The sequence below is a fragment of the Mixophyes fleayi genome, chromosome 2 (genome assembly GCF_038048845.1).
Source record: "Mixophyes fleayi isolate aMixFle1 chromosome 2, aMixFle1.hap1, whole genome shotgun sequence".
Lineage (NCBI taxonomy): Eukaryota > Metazoa > Chordata > Amphibia > Anura > Limnodynastidae > Mixophyes > Mixophyes fleayi.
In genome coordinates, this window is record NC_134403.1 from 12,364,534 (window position 1) to 12,378,361 (window position 13,828).

Below are 13,828 nucleotides of genomic sequence, written 5' to 3' on the forward strand. Positions count from 1 at the left end.
TTCTTTGCAACTCCCGACCTTGTCTCATTCGACTCTCCCCAACCTTCAGTCCTTCAAAACTCACCTTTTCAAGCTTGCTTATCCTACCAACTCCAAACCGCTCTATCCATCACCTCCTTTCTTTACCTGCCATACCTTTTTCTTCCAGTTGGCTCTATTGTCTCTTACCACCCCTTCCTCTAGATTGTAAGCTCTTGCAGGCAAGGTCCTCCTAGCTATTGTCCCATGTCTGTCCGCTGTCTGACTCCCTTGTACGTCCTTTCATGTATTTTGCTGCAATTCATGTGAGCCCCACAGCATTACTCACACTCATCTGTGCTATTTATCTGTATTACCTCTTCTATTTTGTTACTTGCCTCTATATACGGTGCTACGGAATCTGTGGCGCCTTATAAATAAATGAATAATAATATATATTTCACAGCTATATAACATATCTTCCCAATTTACTCAATTTCATTTCAGAAATCTCACTGATGAGCACACATTTGTCATATGTTTACCAAGTACTTCATCTCTAATCCCATAAATTAATGGACTGATAACTCTGGGAAGACACATAAACAGGAAGAAATTAAGTATTGGCATATAGAGAAAATATGGTGTTAAATATGTGTCAGTATATGAAGAAGTGAGAGACAACATACATAAGATGAGCTGAAACGCGTGGAGCAAGACAGTTTTTCCAGCCTTAAAAGCAGATGTCCCAGAACCAATCCTCAGAGCGACCAACATAACTTTCAGGTATGTGCAAGCAATTATCAGTCCAACGATGGCAAAGCTAATTATGATGGTTAGTGTTTTTATGACTACTTGTATTTCATTCACAATTAAATGTCCCCAATAACAGATGATATTGACTGAAAAGACACGTTTTTCTACAAAAAAGCAAAATGCAATAAAATCTGCAAGCTGTGGAATGAGCCCCACTGTCCACATGATTGCAATGGCAGCACTAGATCTCTGTGCTGTGCACAGCTGTGCATGTCTAAGTGGGTGGCAAATGGCTGCGTAGCGTTCCAAAGACATGACCGCCAAATTGTAAGGAGTAATCCTAAATGCACAGGTGGAGAAGCTGACAATTGTATAGCAGACTGATAAAGGCATGTACAAATAGTACACAGATGAGGTAAAGAGAAAAAATGATATAGCTAGAAATGCTAGATCATTAACAAGCATGTGGATAAACAGTATATAGCGAGGGTTCTCTCGGACATGAGGAACTGTGAAGAAGGCTTTCAGTATAACAGCCATGAAGTACAAGAAGATGCTGAACAAGGGGAGCATCAGTATGAATAAAGTCACCCTTTGTGAGGTCTTATTGATGTATACAGTCACGTTGCTGTCGAGCTGGGTAGAGTTAACCATTAGTTTGAGTCCAAATCGCCTTTTCTTCTCTGTTGATAGTACTAAAAGAAAAAAATAAACTTAAATTATTTAAAAGGGCGGATCTCATAAACTTGCTGCCTTCTCTTGGACAAATAAGCGTATCATAAAGTTGTACTTAAACTATCTATAAATTTCAACTAACATGTCTGAGTATAAATTTGAAATGATAACAGTCTTGGCTCTTTCCTTCTCCTCCCTTTCATATTCATTGCAATAGGCTTTGTCAGGGGCTGACCCGGGGGGCAGGGGGGCTTCGTCCCCCCTCCCAGGGCCGCTCAGTCTAACCGCTGTTTGGGCCGCACCCCCCCCCCACCCTGGATGCAATATTACTTGAATGTCACCAGCGGCACAAAGGCGGCCGCATCACATGACACGCGATGCGGCCGCCTGTGCGCCCCACGTGCTGAAATTTGCCAGCCCGCCCGTGAAGCCATCACTACTGAAAGTTTTACTTTGTTGCTGCAATGTTGAAGTTTAACACAAAATGGTTAACCCTTAGTGCTGCAGAGAAGTATTGTAAAATTTTTATAAGATGACTGGAAGACTACGAAATGCAGCATTTGTGAATTCAGCAAAAGTGACAAAAGGCATCAATGTATAATAATACCAACGTGTACTTTGCACTGAACATTTTTTCACTGAAATACTTCCACAAGTTCCATTTTCACTGAACCTATTATTTTATTTACAGTTATAATCCTGAGTCAACCAAACTTAAACAACGTTTCCACTTCTGATAAAATCCCCTATGAGTGATCTGCCTGTGATTCTAATAACAGAACCAGGAAATTAGTCAGCAGATTCTGAGCTACGGTGAGTTGAATTGTTTCTATCATTTCCAATAAGATTGACGTTAAAATTTAAAAATACATGTGAATTCAAGTTTCATAAAGTAAATTATTTAAACTGCCCAAAAGAGCTTAATATTATTTCTTAACAGTTAGTTTATATACCACCTACATATTACAAAGCAGTTTTAAAGAATAGCTAATCATTAACATCAGTCCCTGCCCCAGTGGATATTACAATCTATGTTCCGTACCACACACTAGGGTTACTTTAGCCAGAATGTATTTGGAGTGTGGGAGGAAAGCAAACAAATACAGGGAAGAACATACAAGCTCCACACAAATAGGGCCCAGGTCATAATCAAAGTCATGAGTCTGCAATGCTAGCAACCGTGCCACCGTGCTGCCTAAAAACAAAAAATATAAAAATGAATATGATATACTTGTAGCTATAGTGGCATGCAGAGAAAAGAAATCACATTAAATAGATATAAAAATAAAAGAGCAACATATTTTGTTATATATATCGCAGGTGGGCAGCTGTGTAAAAAAGCAAAGAAAATTTTAAGTCCCCTGCCCTGTAATTGGTGAGTTTAATTTTTGTTGGGTTACTATGCATAGTCTCTCATCCACTCTCATCACATGCTCCCATTCCAGGTTGCAGGACTTTTTTTGGGCTGCACCCATTTTGTGGGATTCCCTCCTTCCCTTTCTGGAATTTCCTCTGGTCTAGAAAACCTTAAAACATTCTCTGAAAAACCACTTCTTCAGGCAAGCTTATAATATTCCTCAACCACCCTCTTACCCTCCCTAGGTTACCCTATAACCCCCCTCTACACAGCTAACACAAGACAACAACCCTGTTACCAACATTCCTGTGTGACTGGATCAAACAGCCCATTCAGTAATTTTTACCTATGCATTCTAGCTAGACCAATATGCAATATGATGTAGCACTTACCCTTGTGTATCAAACTCCCATTGTTCCTTAGATTGTAAACTTGTGGGCAGCGACCTCTTACCTCTCTATATGTATTTCCAGCATTGTTTTATTACTGTTTTTGTTCCCAACTGTAAAGTTGCACGGAATCTGCTGGCACTATATAAATAAATGTTGATGATGATGATGGTAAACACAGCATCTTCCCATTGACATGCTGATAGTGGTGAAGAGGAGCCAGGATGCCCCCGGAGACAGCAGTGGGGGAGGGAGGTACAGTGCTTTATTTAACACAGCTGTCCCACATGCTCTAAATAATATAATGTAGCTTTGTGTTGAGTTTCTCTATTAATGTGATAAATTATGGACAGAATGCAACACAAGATGTTTTGTCAATCCTCTCTGTACTTGCCCTTTAATCATAAAAAGGAGATAAGGGAGTACATTTATACTGAGGTATATTATGATGCAAGAGAGGGAAGGTCTTTAAAGGAATGAAGTACACTTTTGATTTATATGAGACATATATAAGTAATTTTTGATGCTTTTTGCACTTTGTATAGGAATGGATATTGCTGCAAATATATACTAGAAATATTATGAAGTTATTATCATAATCATCATTTATTAATATAGCGCCAACATATTCCGTAGCGCTTTACAATTGGGGACAGATACAGTAAACTAATAAACAAACTGGGTAAAACAGACAAAGAGGTGAGAAGGCTGCTCGCAAGCTTACAATCTATGGGACAATGGGAGTTTAATACATGAGGTCTACATTTTGAATTTCGGTCCAGCCAGACTGCAAAGGTAAAAGTGGTTCGTAAGCTAAATGATCCCACCCCAACAATGTTGGTCAAGGGGTAGTTGTCTTGTGTGAAATTGTGTAACGGGTAATGGGTGGTAATAGGGTAATCTAGTGAGATTAAGAGGGTGGTTGAGGAATATTATAAGCTTGTCTGTAGAGGTGGGTTAAAAGACCTTTGAAATTATCTGATGAACACCTAAGCCTGGACTCCACTCGTTACATGTTATGCTGCTGCTTGTCTTGGAAGATATAAATATCTGTGATTGGACAATTGTGATATCTCTGATGCACCACAAGCTGGGAGGTTGTCTCAGGTGCCCAAAAGTAAATACAGAACAAGAGGAAGAGCTTTAGAGTTTAGCAATTTTGAGTACAATGATGAGAGGAAAGTCTCGTAATGGAAAGGAAGTTTTAGGGCAATAAAGTGTAACAGCTCAGGAGGCAATGTGGCAGTAGAGTTACTCTATGTACAACAGCAATGTTAGTTAGAAGGAAACAGCCATTTTAAAACAGGGACAGATTTTTTAAATGCTGAGCCCTTTGCAACACTACTTGTATCCCCACCCATACCACTGGAGCAGACAAGGCTATTGTTAGAGGGGATGTGGCTAAACTCAAAGGAATAAAAATAATATTTTACTTAGAAATATGACTTAAATGTTTATGAAGTTCCAAAGTAACAGAAAACATCAACCAGTGCTCAGAACACAGATAGAGCTCACCTGTAATGCAGTGTCCACAAGAAGCAGGAGTAGTGCGGGTGTAGCAGTAACACAGATCATCCACCAATCCGATGATGAATCTTGAAGATACAAAATCCTGTTTACGTCACAGGCAAAAGTGGTAAAACTTAAGACTGAAAAGCTGTGGTGGAAATTAGCTGTACTGAGGACATAGCACAAGAAGAGATTTAATTGTACTTTTATTAGAAATTTAAATTAATTAGTTGTCTTCTTTTTAAACCTCATATATCATACGTCATAAAGCGGGCTCCAGCCAATATTTTAGATTCTTAGAGTGAGCCAAAAAATGTAGGAGTCAGGCACATTTTAAATTATTATAGGGTATCTGCTAATAAATAACCACTTGTGTGTGCTGGGTTGAAATCTTTGTATCTGTTTTTATTTGGTACGTATGGACTAGTGCACAGTACAATTCCCCTGTTCTGTTATTACTGTAATTCTCAGTACCTGCTCTTATTCTACATGAATTACAAACGTCATAGTATTATTAATTGAGTTATTCATGCTGTCTTTAAACTTTACTCTATAAAAGATAATATTTATTAAAACTAGTGATGTGCACCGGCGACTTTTGAGGTCTCGTGTTTTGTGTTTTGGATCCGGATTTTCATTATTTTTGGGGTTCGGATTTGTCTCACAAAACACTTGACGAAAGGTCTCGGTTCGGATTTAAGGTTTTGGATTCGGATTTTTTTTTGAAAAAAACATAAAAAGTTTAAAAAGCAAGTTTTTGGGCTTATTTTCACTCCTACGCTATTATTAACCTCAATAACATTCAATAACAAGCATTTCCACTAATTTACAGTGTATTCTGAACACCTCAAAATATAGTTATTAGTCCAAAACGTTGCAACGAGGTATCTTTCTGGACTGCGTAGAAGAGTGGGTCACCACAATATATATAATAAGAAAACCACCAACTTGTATGATTCGCAGCAATAAATGTACCTGGACTGCGTAGAGGAGTGGGTCACCACAATATATATAACAAGAAAACCATCAACTTGTATGATTCGCACCAATAAATGTACCTGGACTGCGTAGAGGAGTGGGTCACCACAATATATATTAAAAACCCTGAACTTGTATGATTCGCACCAATAAATGTACCTGGACTGCGTAGAGGAGTGGGTCACCACAATATATATTAAAAACCCTGAACTTGTATGATTCGCAGCAATAAATGTACCTGGACTGCGTAGAGGAGTGGGTCACCATAATATATATAACAAGAAAACCATCAACTTGTATGATTCGCACCAATAAATGTACCTGGACTGCGTAGAGGAGTGGGTCACCACAATATATATTAAAAACCCTGAACTTGTATGATTCGCACCAATAAATGTACCTGGACTGCGTAGAGGAGTGGGTCACCACAATATATATTAAAAACCCTGAACTTGTATGATTCGCACCAATAAATGTACCTGGACTGCGTAGAGGAGTGGGTCACCACAATATATATAACAAGAAAACCATCAACTTGTATGATTCGCACCAATAAATGTACCTGGACTGCGTAGAGGAGTGGGTCACCACAATATATATTAAAAACCCTGAACTTGTATGATTCGCACCAATAAATGTACCTGGACTGCGTAGAGGAGTGGGTCACCACAATATATATTAAAAACCCTGAACTTGTATGATTCGCACCAATAAATGTACTTGGACTGCGTAGAGGAGTGGGTCACCACAATATATATTAAAAACCCTGAACTTGTATGATTCGCACCAATAAATGTACCTGGACTGCGTAGAGGAGTGGGTCACCACAATATATATAACAAGAAAACCATCAACTTGTATGATTCGCACCAATAAATGTACCTGGACTGCGTAGAGGAGTGGGTCACCACAATATATATTAAAAACCCTGAACTTGTATGATTCGCACCAATAAATGTACCTGGACTGCGTAGAGGAGTGGGTCACCACAATATATATTAAAAACCCTGAACTTGTATGATTCGCACCAATAAATGTACCTGGACTGCGTAGAGGAGTGGGTCACCACAATATATATAACAAGAAAACCATCAACTTGTATGATTCGCACCAATAAATGTACCTGGACTGCGTAGAGGAGTGGGTCACCACAATATATATTAAAAACCCTGAACTTGTATGATTCGCACCAATAAATGTACTTGGACTGCGTAGAGGAGTGGGTCACCACAATATATATTAAAAACCCTGAACTTGTATGATTCGCACCAATAAATGTACCTGGACTGCGTAGAGGAGTGGGTCACCACAATATATATTAAAAACCCTGAACTTGTATGATTCGCACCAATAAATGTACTTGGACTGCGTAGAGGAGTGGGTCACCACAATATATATTAAAAACCCTGAACTTGTATGATTCGCACCAATAAATGTACCTGGACTGCGTAGAGGAGTGGGTCACCACAATATATATAACAAGAAAACCATCAACTTGTATGATTCGCACCAATAAATGTACCTGGACTGCGTAGAGGAGTGGGTCACCACAATATTATTAAAAAACCCTACACAGGTCTGAATTCCACCGAAAAAGTTTATGGACTGCGTAGTGTAGTGTTCCCCACAATATTATTTAAAATTTTTGCAGCAACAGTCAACGTTGTTTAATATCTGATACACCTCTATCTGGACTGCATAGTGGAGTGGCCCCGGTACCCAATTTGGTACCGGGGCCACAATACCTCCTCCAAACAAGGTACAGACCATTCGTCATTGAGATCCCATCAAGTATGTTAAAGACTGACAGGGTCGAAGTGTTATTGGTTGACTTTGTAAACCAAAAAACTGTCCCTGTTGCACATAGTCGTGCAATGAAGACTGACTTTTTCATTTAAAGGCACCATCTTTCAAGTGTAGTGTTTGTAAGTCTAAGTCATATTATACTTTTGGTAAAATTGGTTTATTTTGTTCCTCTTTATGGTAACTACTAATAGAATTAAAGTATTAAATAGAAGCGAGAGTTCCTCTTTATGAGAATTAGTAATAGAATTAAAGTATTAAATAGAATTAAAGTATTAAATAGAGTGGTATAGAGTTGTAGTGTGGTATAGATAGAGTGGTCCCCACAATATAATAATAAAACCCTCAACTGGTCTGAATTCCACCAAACAAGTATCTGGACTGCGTAGTGGGGTGGCCCCGGTACCCAATTTGATACCGGGGCCACAATAAAATAAATACACCCTCAACTGGTCTGAATTCCACCAAACAAGTATCTGGACTGCGTAGTGGGGTGGCCCCGGTACCCAATTTGATACCGGGGCCACAATAAAATAAATACACCCTCAACTGGTCTGAATTCCACCAAACAAGTATCTGGACTGCGTAGTGGGGTGGCCCCGGTATCCAATTTGATACCGGGGCCACAATAAAATAAATACACCCTCAACTGGTCTGAATTCCACCAAACAAGTATCTGGACTGCGTAGTGGGGTGGCCCCGGTACCCATTTTGATACCGGGGGCCACAATAAAATAAATACACCCTCAACTGGTCTGAATTCCACCAAACAAGTATCTGGACTGCGTAGTGGGGTGGCCCCGGTACCCAATTTGATACCGGGGCCACAATAAAATAAATACACCCTCCACTGGTCTGAATTCCAAAAAACAAGTATCTGGACTGCGTAGTGGGGTGGCCCCGGTACCCAATTTGATACCGGGGCCACAATACCTTCTCCAATTTCCAAGTGTAGTGTTTATAACATCTTAACACTACACTAATTCTAGCACGTCAAAACCTCTTGTTTTAAATAATGACAGGGCATTTAACTTTTGATTTAATTTATTGAATTTGTTGGCATTTTCTTTTACTTTTTGAACATGGCAAATGACTGTTGAATGGTCACATAATGCCAAAAAAAAAGTTGCAAGATGGAATTCTCCTTGGGCCCTCCCACCCACCCTTATGTTGTTGAAATAGGACATGCACACTTTAACAAACCAATCATTTCAGCGACAGGGCCTACCAAACAACTGTGGCTGAAATGATTGGTTTGTTTGGGCCCCCACACCAATAAAACAATTCATCTCTCCCTGTACAAACTAAACAGGCTCTACTGAGGAAAGATGTCGTCCTCATCCTCAACCTCTGATTCCTCTCTCCCTACAGTGTGTACTTCCTCCTCCTCACACATTATCAATTCGTCCCCACTGAACTCCACAACCACAGTCCCTCTGTACTGTCTGGAGGGCAGTGCTGTACTTCATTGAGGAATTGATTATTCATTTTTATAAACATCATTTTTTCAACGTTGTGAGGAAGCAACCTCCTTCGCCGCTCACTGACCAGGTTTCCCGCTGCACTAAAAACTCTTTCCGAGTACACACTGGAGGGGGGACAACTCAGTTAAAAAATAGAGCCAGTTTGTACAGGGGCTTCCAAACTGCCTTTTGGAGTTCTACCACGTCACTACCTCTAGTTAATTTAGATTGCAAGGCTTGTAAATATAAATACTTTGAAGATAAAAAAAGCAGGCTGCACAGACTGTTGAGCTAGAAAGTGAAATTAAATGGACCACGTTACTTTGGTGGCTATCTATGCCCCCCCCCCCTGCCCTACACTTGTAGTTGAATATAAATAAAGCAGCCTGCATAGACTGTAGAACTAGAAATTCAAATATACAAAGAAATGGACAAAGGCAGTTTGGTATCTGTCTGCATCAGATCCCCTCTCCACTAGGAGTAAAACAGGAAACTTTTCAGCCGTTATATAATCTAGAATATAAATAGAAATTGAGAAAGGCAATTTGGTATCTGTCTGCATCATAATCATCAACATCCTCCTCAGCGCCAGCTACATCAATATCCTCCTCCCAGTGTACAACATTCACACCTTCATTAGCCAAATCTGTAACTGGACTGTGGGTGATCCTTCCAGCAAATGCAGAGGGCGTGCTGCAAATGCTGGATGGAGTCACCTCTTCCCGTACAGTGATGGGAAGGTCAGGGTTCACAACCAACAACACCCTTGGACTCGCCTTGGGGATTTGTGATGTCATCTGTTAAGAAGGCAGAGTTCTTTGCTGTTTTGTTGTTGTTGCTGACAGCATAACTCTCTTAAATTTTTTGTAGGGGGGGGGGAGGAGGGCTTAGATCCTTGGGTGAAGCTGGACCACTAGTCATGAACACGGGCCAGGGCCTAAGCCGTTCCTTGCCACTACGTGTCGTAAATGGCATATTGCCAACTTTACGTTTCTCCTCAGATGATTTTAAGTTTCTCTTTTTGCTATTTTTTGAGAACTTGGGCTTTTTGGATTTTACATGCCCTGTACTAGGAGATTGGGCATCGGGCTTGCCAAACGACATTGATGGCATTTCATCGTCTATGTCATGACTAGTGGCAGCAGCTTCAGCATTAGGATGAAGTGGGTCTTGATTTTTCCCTACTTTATCCTCCAAATTTTGGATTTCCATTATATGTAGCACAAGAGAGCGTACCCCTAAGCCACACACACTCGCCAAAGCCTTTAAAAATTATATGCGGCACAGGAGAGTAGCACTGGACTTATACTGCTGAATCAGTGAACTTTGTAATAGCAGTACCACTGGACTTTTACTGCTGAATGTGTGAACTTGGTAATATTGCAGTACCAATGGGCTTATATACTGCTGGATTGGCTTTGCAAATTTGGTTATAATTATTTTTTTTTTTTATTTTTTTTTTTTAACTTTTTTTTTATTTTTTAAAAACTTGGGAATAATGGGGAAATAACTATGCCCTTAGAAGCACAGAGCACAGGACACAGCACCACTGGACTGAACAGGACCCAGCAGCACTACTGAACTCAGCAGGACAGAGCACAGGACACAGCACCACTGGACTGATACTGCAGAATGTGTGAACTTTGTAATATTGCAGAACCACTGGACTTTTACTGCTGAATGTGTGAACTTTGTAATATTGCAGTACCAATGGACTTATACTGCTGGATTGGTTTTGCAAATTTGGTTATAATTATATTTTTTTTTTTAATTTTTAATTTTTAATTTTTTTTTACTTTTTTTTTATTTTTTAAAAACTTGGGAATAATGGGGAAATAACTATGCCCTTAGAAGCACAGAGCACAGGACACAGCACCACTGGACTGAACAGGACACGGCACAGGACCCAGCAGCCCTACGGAACTCAGCAGGACAGAGCACAGTACACAGCACCACTGGACTGATACTGCAGAATGTGTGAACTTTGTAATATTGCAGTACCACTGGACTTTTACTGCTGAATGTGTGAACTTGGTAATATTGCAGTACCAATGGGCTTATACTGCAGGATTGGTTGTGCAAATTTTGTGGTAATTAAAAAAAATTAAATTAGTTTTTGGTATTTTTTTAAATAACTTTTTTTTATTTTTTTAAACACAGGGGAATATTGGGGAAATAACTATGCCCTTAGAAGCACAGAGCACAGGACACAGCACCACTGGACTGAACAGGACACAGCACAGGACCCAGCAGCACCACTGACCTCAGAAGGACAGAGCACAGCACACAGCACCACTGGACTGATACTGCAGAACACAGCACAGCACAGCACAGAACTAAACAGCACAGCACAGAACTAAACAGCACAGCACGAGATCTACCAGGACAGAGGACCACCTAACACACCCTCCCTCTACCCTGATCAATGCCCGAGTGAAGATGGCGGCGACTAGCGGGGAATTTATAGGATCCGAGTATCGCCAGATCCGACAACGGGATTATGAGTCAGAGCCTCAGTTTCAGATTTGAATTTGGCGCCAATACCCGGATCTGTCTCGGATCCGACTTGGATCGGCAACGTTCGGGTGGGCTCGGATTCAATAAATCCGAGTGCGCTCATCTCTAATTAAAATATGATTTATTTAAAATACTTTGGTTATGTTGGAGAGTACGGTGATCTGTGTTTGCAGGTGACATCCATAGAGGACGGTAGACTGGTCTCATCACTATTATATGTGACCACAGCTTATAGTGTTTGTTTGTTGTTTTTTACTTTTTTGAAAACATTTATTGTATAATTTGCGAGAAAACCTTTGCGAAGAATACACTAAAACTTAGGTTCCCAAACTGTGCGCAGCAGCTCCCAGGGGTGCCGCGGCGCTGTCACAGGGGTGCCGTGGCCAGGAAGAAGAAGAAAAAAAAGAAAAACCTACCAATCCGGCGGCACCCAGGACCCAGCATCCTCCCTCCTCGCTTCTCACTGAATGCCGGGCGTGACGTCATAATGCCCGACACATTCAGTGAGAAGCGGCAGGAGAGAGGATGCTGGATTGGTAAGTTTTTTTCTTTTTTTTTTTTTTTCTCTTTCTTCCTGTCCACGGCGGCATACAGAGGGGGCAGAAAGGATGCAGAGGGGGCAGAACAAGGGGACACAGCGCGGATGCAGAGGGGGCACAAAGCATGCAGAGGCGGCAGAGCGCAGATGCAGAGGGGGCAGAACGCGGATGCAGAGGGGCACAGAGTGTGTAGATGCAGAGGGCACAGAGTGTGTGGATGCAGAGGGGCACAGAGTGTGTGGATGCAGGAGGCACAGAGTGTGTGGATGCAGATGGCACAGAGTGTGTGGATGCAGAGGGGCACAGAGTGTGTGGATGCAGGGAGCACAGTGTGTGGTGATGCAGAGGGGCATAGAGTGGGTGGATGCAGGTGGCACAGAGTGTGTGGATGCAGAGGGGCACAGAGTGTGTGGATGCAGGAGGCACAGAGTGTGTTGATGCAGAGGGGCATAGTGTGTGGTGATGCACAGGGGGCACAGAGTGTGTGGATGCAAGGAGCACAGTATGTGGTGATGCAGAGGGGCACAGAGTGTGTGGATGCAGGAGGCACAGAGTGTGTGGATGCAGAGAGGCACAGAGTGTGTGGATGCAGGGGGCACTGTGTGTGGTGATGCAGAGGGGCATAGTGTGTGGTGATGCACAGGGGGCACAGAGTGTGTGGATGCAAGGAGCACAGTATGTGGTGATGCAGAGGGGCACAGAGTGTGTGTATGCAGGAGGCACAGAGTGTGTGGATGCAGAGGGGCACAGAGTGTGTGGATACAGGGAGCACAGTGTGTGGTGATGCAAAGGGGGCACAGAGTGTGTGGATGCAGAGGGGCACAAAGTGTGTGGATGCAGAGGGGCACAGAGTGTGTGGATGTAGAGGGACACAGAGAGGGTGGATGCAGAGGGGCACAGTATGTGGAGATGCAGAAGGGACACAGTGTGAGTTAGCTGTAAATTATTCTTTGACAGAAATATAATTGAAAAACAAAATATATACATAAATATTCTTTCCCTTGAATTTATGTGTATTATTTTTGCAAACAACTAAATAAGTATCTCTGTCCAGACCTAAATACTTATTACGTTTTTTTGACTGCTTATAAAACGGAACTGCTCGATAATTATTTTGGAGGGGTGCCTTGAAAAAATTATGGAGACTCTAAGGGAGCAACAAACTGCAAAAGTTTGGGAACCACTGTCACTAAAACATAAAACCACAGAGTAAAATAATAACTTTAGAAATTTCAATGAACCGCAGTGCACAGAGAATTATTAAAGTGTGGGTGGAGTATCCTAAATATTCCCCAACACTAACAGGGAAATATGTAAGTGAAAGGGACTAAATCAGTATGTTTATAATGACCACAATAGTTCTACAACCACTTATTTTTCTGTGCAGAAGATTCTGTGATCTTCGCTCTCAAACTGGGCAGCGCTCTGCAATATGTACTAATAGCCTCAAAATACAGTGTAATGAATCATGTTTCTTTTGATTGTCAATAGGTTTGTAAGTAAAGAAGGAATTAAAAGTCTTCTTTACCATATGTTGCTGCTAACCAGTTGGTTTATTTATAGATTTAAGTCAGTGATTTGAAATGTAAGATGGAATTTCCTAAAAGAACAATTTGTAGTGAGCAACTTATTAGACTGTTTTCAGAGTTGTTTTACAGAGGATAGAGACACCGCACCAGGTAGTCCACTATACTTCCTTTCAAATGCGCATCACAATATAACTTTAATGGTAATGATTACATATCTCAAGGAAGGATGCACCCAATCAATTAGATTCATATAGTACAAACATAGAAAGAAAAGAAGATTGATCCTGTGGGGCACTCTAATAGATAAACATTTGTCAAGGATAAGTAATCTTTATTAAATTCTGTTAAATACAAC

At 41.0% G+C, this 13,828-nt stretch overlaps 1 protein-coding gene across 1 annotated transcript; it reads right to left on the reverse strand.

Moving 5' to 3' along the window:
• Positions 1–456: 456 nt before the first annotated feature.
• Positions 457–1,368, reverse strand: LOC142139762 (odorant receptor 131-2-like). The gene has a single exon (XM_075197632.1). The coding sequence runs from the start codon at positions 1,366–1,368 to the stop codon at positions 457–459; it is 912 nt and encodes a 303-aa protein (XP_075053733.1).
• Between the last annotated feature and the right edge of the window lie 12,460 nt (positions 1,369–13,828).

What these genes read in the sequence shown, in the direction of transcription:
- LOC142139762 (XM_075197632.1), bottom strand. Translation starts at nt 1,368, where the DNA reads ATGGTTAACTCTACCCAGCTCGACAGCAACGTGACTGTATACATCAAT.